At 60.6% G+C, this 1,326-nt stretch overlaps 1 protein-coding gene across 1 annotated transcript in view; it reads right to left on the minus strand.

Annotated features, from left to right (window-relative positions):
* Positions 1-422: 422 nt before the first annotated feature.
* The window catches only part of TNIP1 (TNFAIP3 interacting protein 1), an 8,099-nt gene continuing 7,195 nt past the window's right edge, over positions 423-1,326 (minus strand). The window contains exons 15-17 of the mRNA XM_010178788.1: positions 1,150-1,326; positions 807-897; positions 423-448 (exon numbers count right to left, since the gene is read on the minus strand). The exon at positions 1,150-1,326 is cut by the window's right edge and continues 3 nt beyond it. Of these exons, the coding sequence (XP_010177090.1) occupies positions 423-448; positions 807-897; positions 1,150-1,326 (294 nt within the window). The remainder of the gene's footprint in view (positions 449-806; positions 898-1,149) is intronic.

The raw sequence follows: 1,326 nt of genomic DNA on the forward strand, positions 1-1,326 counted from the left end.
CGTGGGATCTCCCACTGCCAGGAGGTCCCTGCTGTCAGCTGCTGCTCCAGGGGCTGAAGCGCACTGGGACCCATGGCAAAGCCCCTGGACTGGGGCAGCTCCTGGGAAACGCTGGCTCCTCTTCCCTGAGGACCTGGCTCGGGTCTACAGCGACACGAGGCTTGATGCCTCGTTGGGAAGGGGATGGCCACAGGGGACGGACCTTGTGTTGGCCATCATGCCAGCACCTCCAGTTCCTCCTTCACACTTTTCTTGTGGGGATGTGCTGCCGGGCTGCTCCAGGCCACAGGTGCAGCCATGTCCTGTGCATGTCCGCACACAGGAGGAGGCAGCTGGAGGAAGCTCCTAGATATATACACACGGGCACACACACACACCCTACTCTTCTTCTGCAGGTATCGCAGCACAGCCGGTCCTTGGTGTTAGGGCAATCCGGGACCTGCCTGTTCTGAGACACAAGAGGGGCAGCATGGGGTGAACACAGCTCTTTGTACCCAGGCCAGCCCCACAGGAGGATGCCAGCTGTGTGATGGCTCTTATTCCCCAGCACCAGCTGCCATAACCCCGCAGGCTGCTGGGGCTCAGGCTCATGCCCATCTACAGATGCTGTGGGAATCTGGGGATGCAGCAGGGACCAACTCCATAGCAATATCACTCCCTCGGCTGATCAGAGGTGGGGGCAGAAGGGAAATGGCCACCGCCTGGCAAGCTGTGTCCCCCCTCCCTCCCGTAAGCATTCAGCCGGCTGCCCAGTGTCTCAGGGTGAAGAATAGGGATGCTCCCCTCGCCCAGGGTTGGAGCCTTACCCAAGTCCTTGGGGACTGGTTTCACCCCAGTCACTGCCTGGGCATTCTGGCTGCGAGCCATGGCGCAGGGTGGGCGCCAGGGGTACTCGGGCTGTGGGAGGAGATGAACAGAGATAGTGAATGATCAGGGATGTGAATCACAAGGCTGCGCTTAATTGCCAGGGTGTGAGGAGAAGGAAGGGGAGGAAGAGAGCTGAGCAATCGTGCCAACAGGACAAGCGTGCTCAGCTCCCTGCTGTGTGACTTGGTGGCCCTGGAGGAGCCACTCTCCTCTCCAGTGAGCCCCACACCCGCTTATATGGGACCCTCTGCTCCCCTCATGCCGGCACGGGTAGACACTCACTGGGGAAAAATGGTGGAAGTTTTGTCCTGCTGTGTGATCGCCTGGCATTGCTGGTGGGTATCGGATCTGCTGCCACTCATCGAAGCCTTGGTACATGGGGTGAGGCATGGCGGGACTGTACTGGTACTGGTACATGGGGCAGGAAGGGGCCAGCGGCCCTGGCAGTGGCTCAGGGTG

The sequence above is a fragment of the Mesitornis unicolor genome, unplaced genomic scaffold (assembly GCF_000695765.1).
Source record: "Mesitornis unicolor isolate BGI_N332 unplaced genomic scaffold, ASM69576v1 scaffold33912, whole genome shotgun sequence".
Lineage (NCBI taxonomy): Eukaryota > Metazoa > Chordata > Aves > Mesitornithiformes > Mesitornithidae > Mesitornis > Mesitornis unicolor.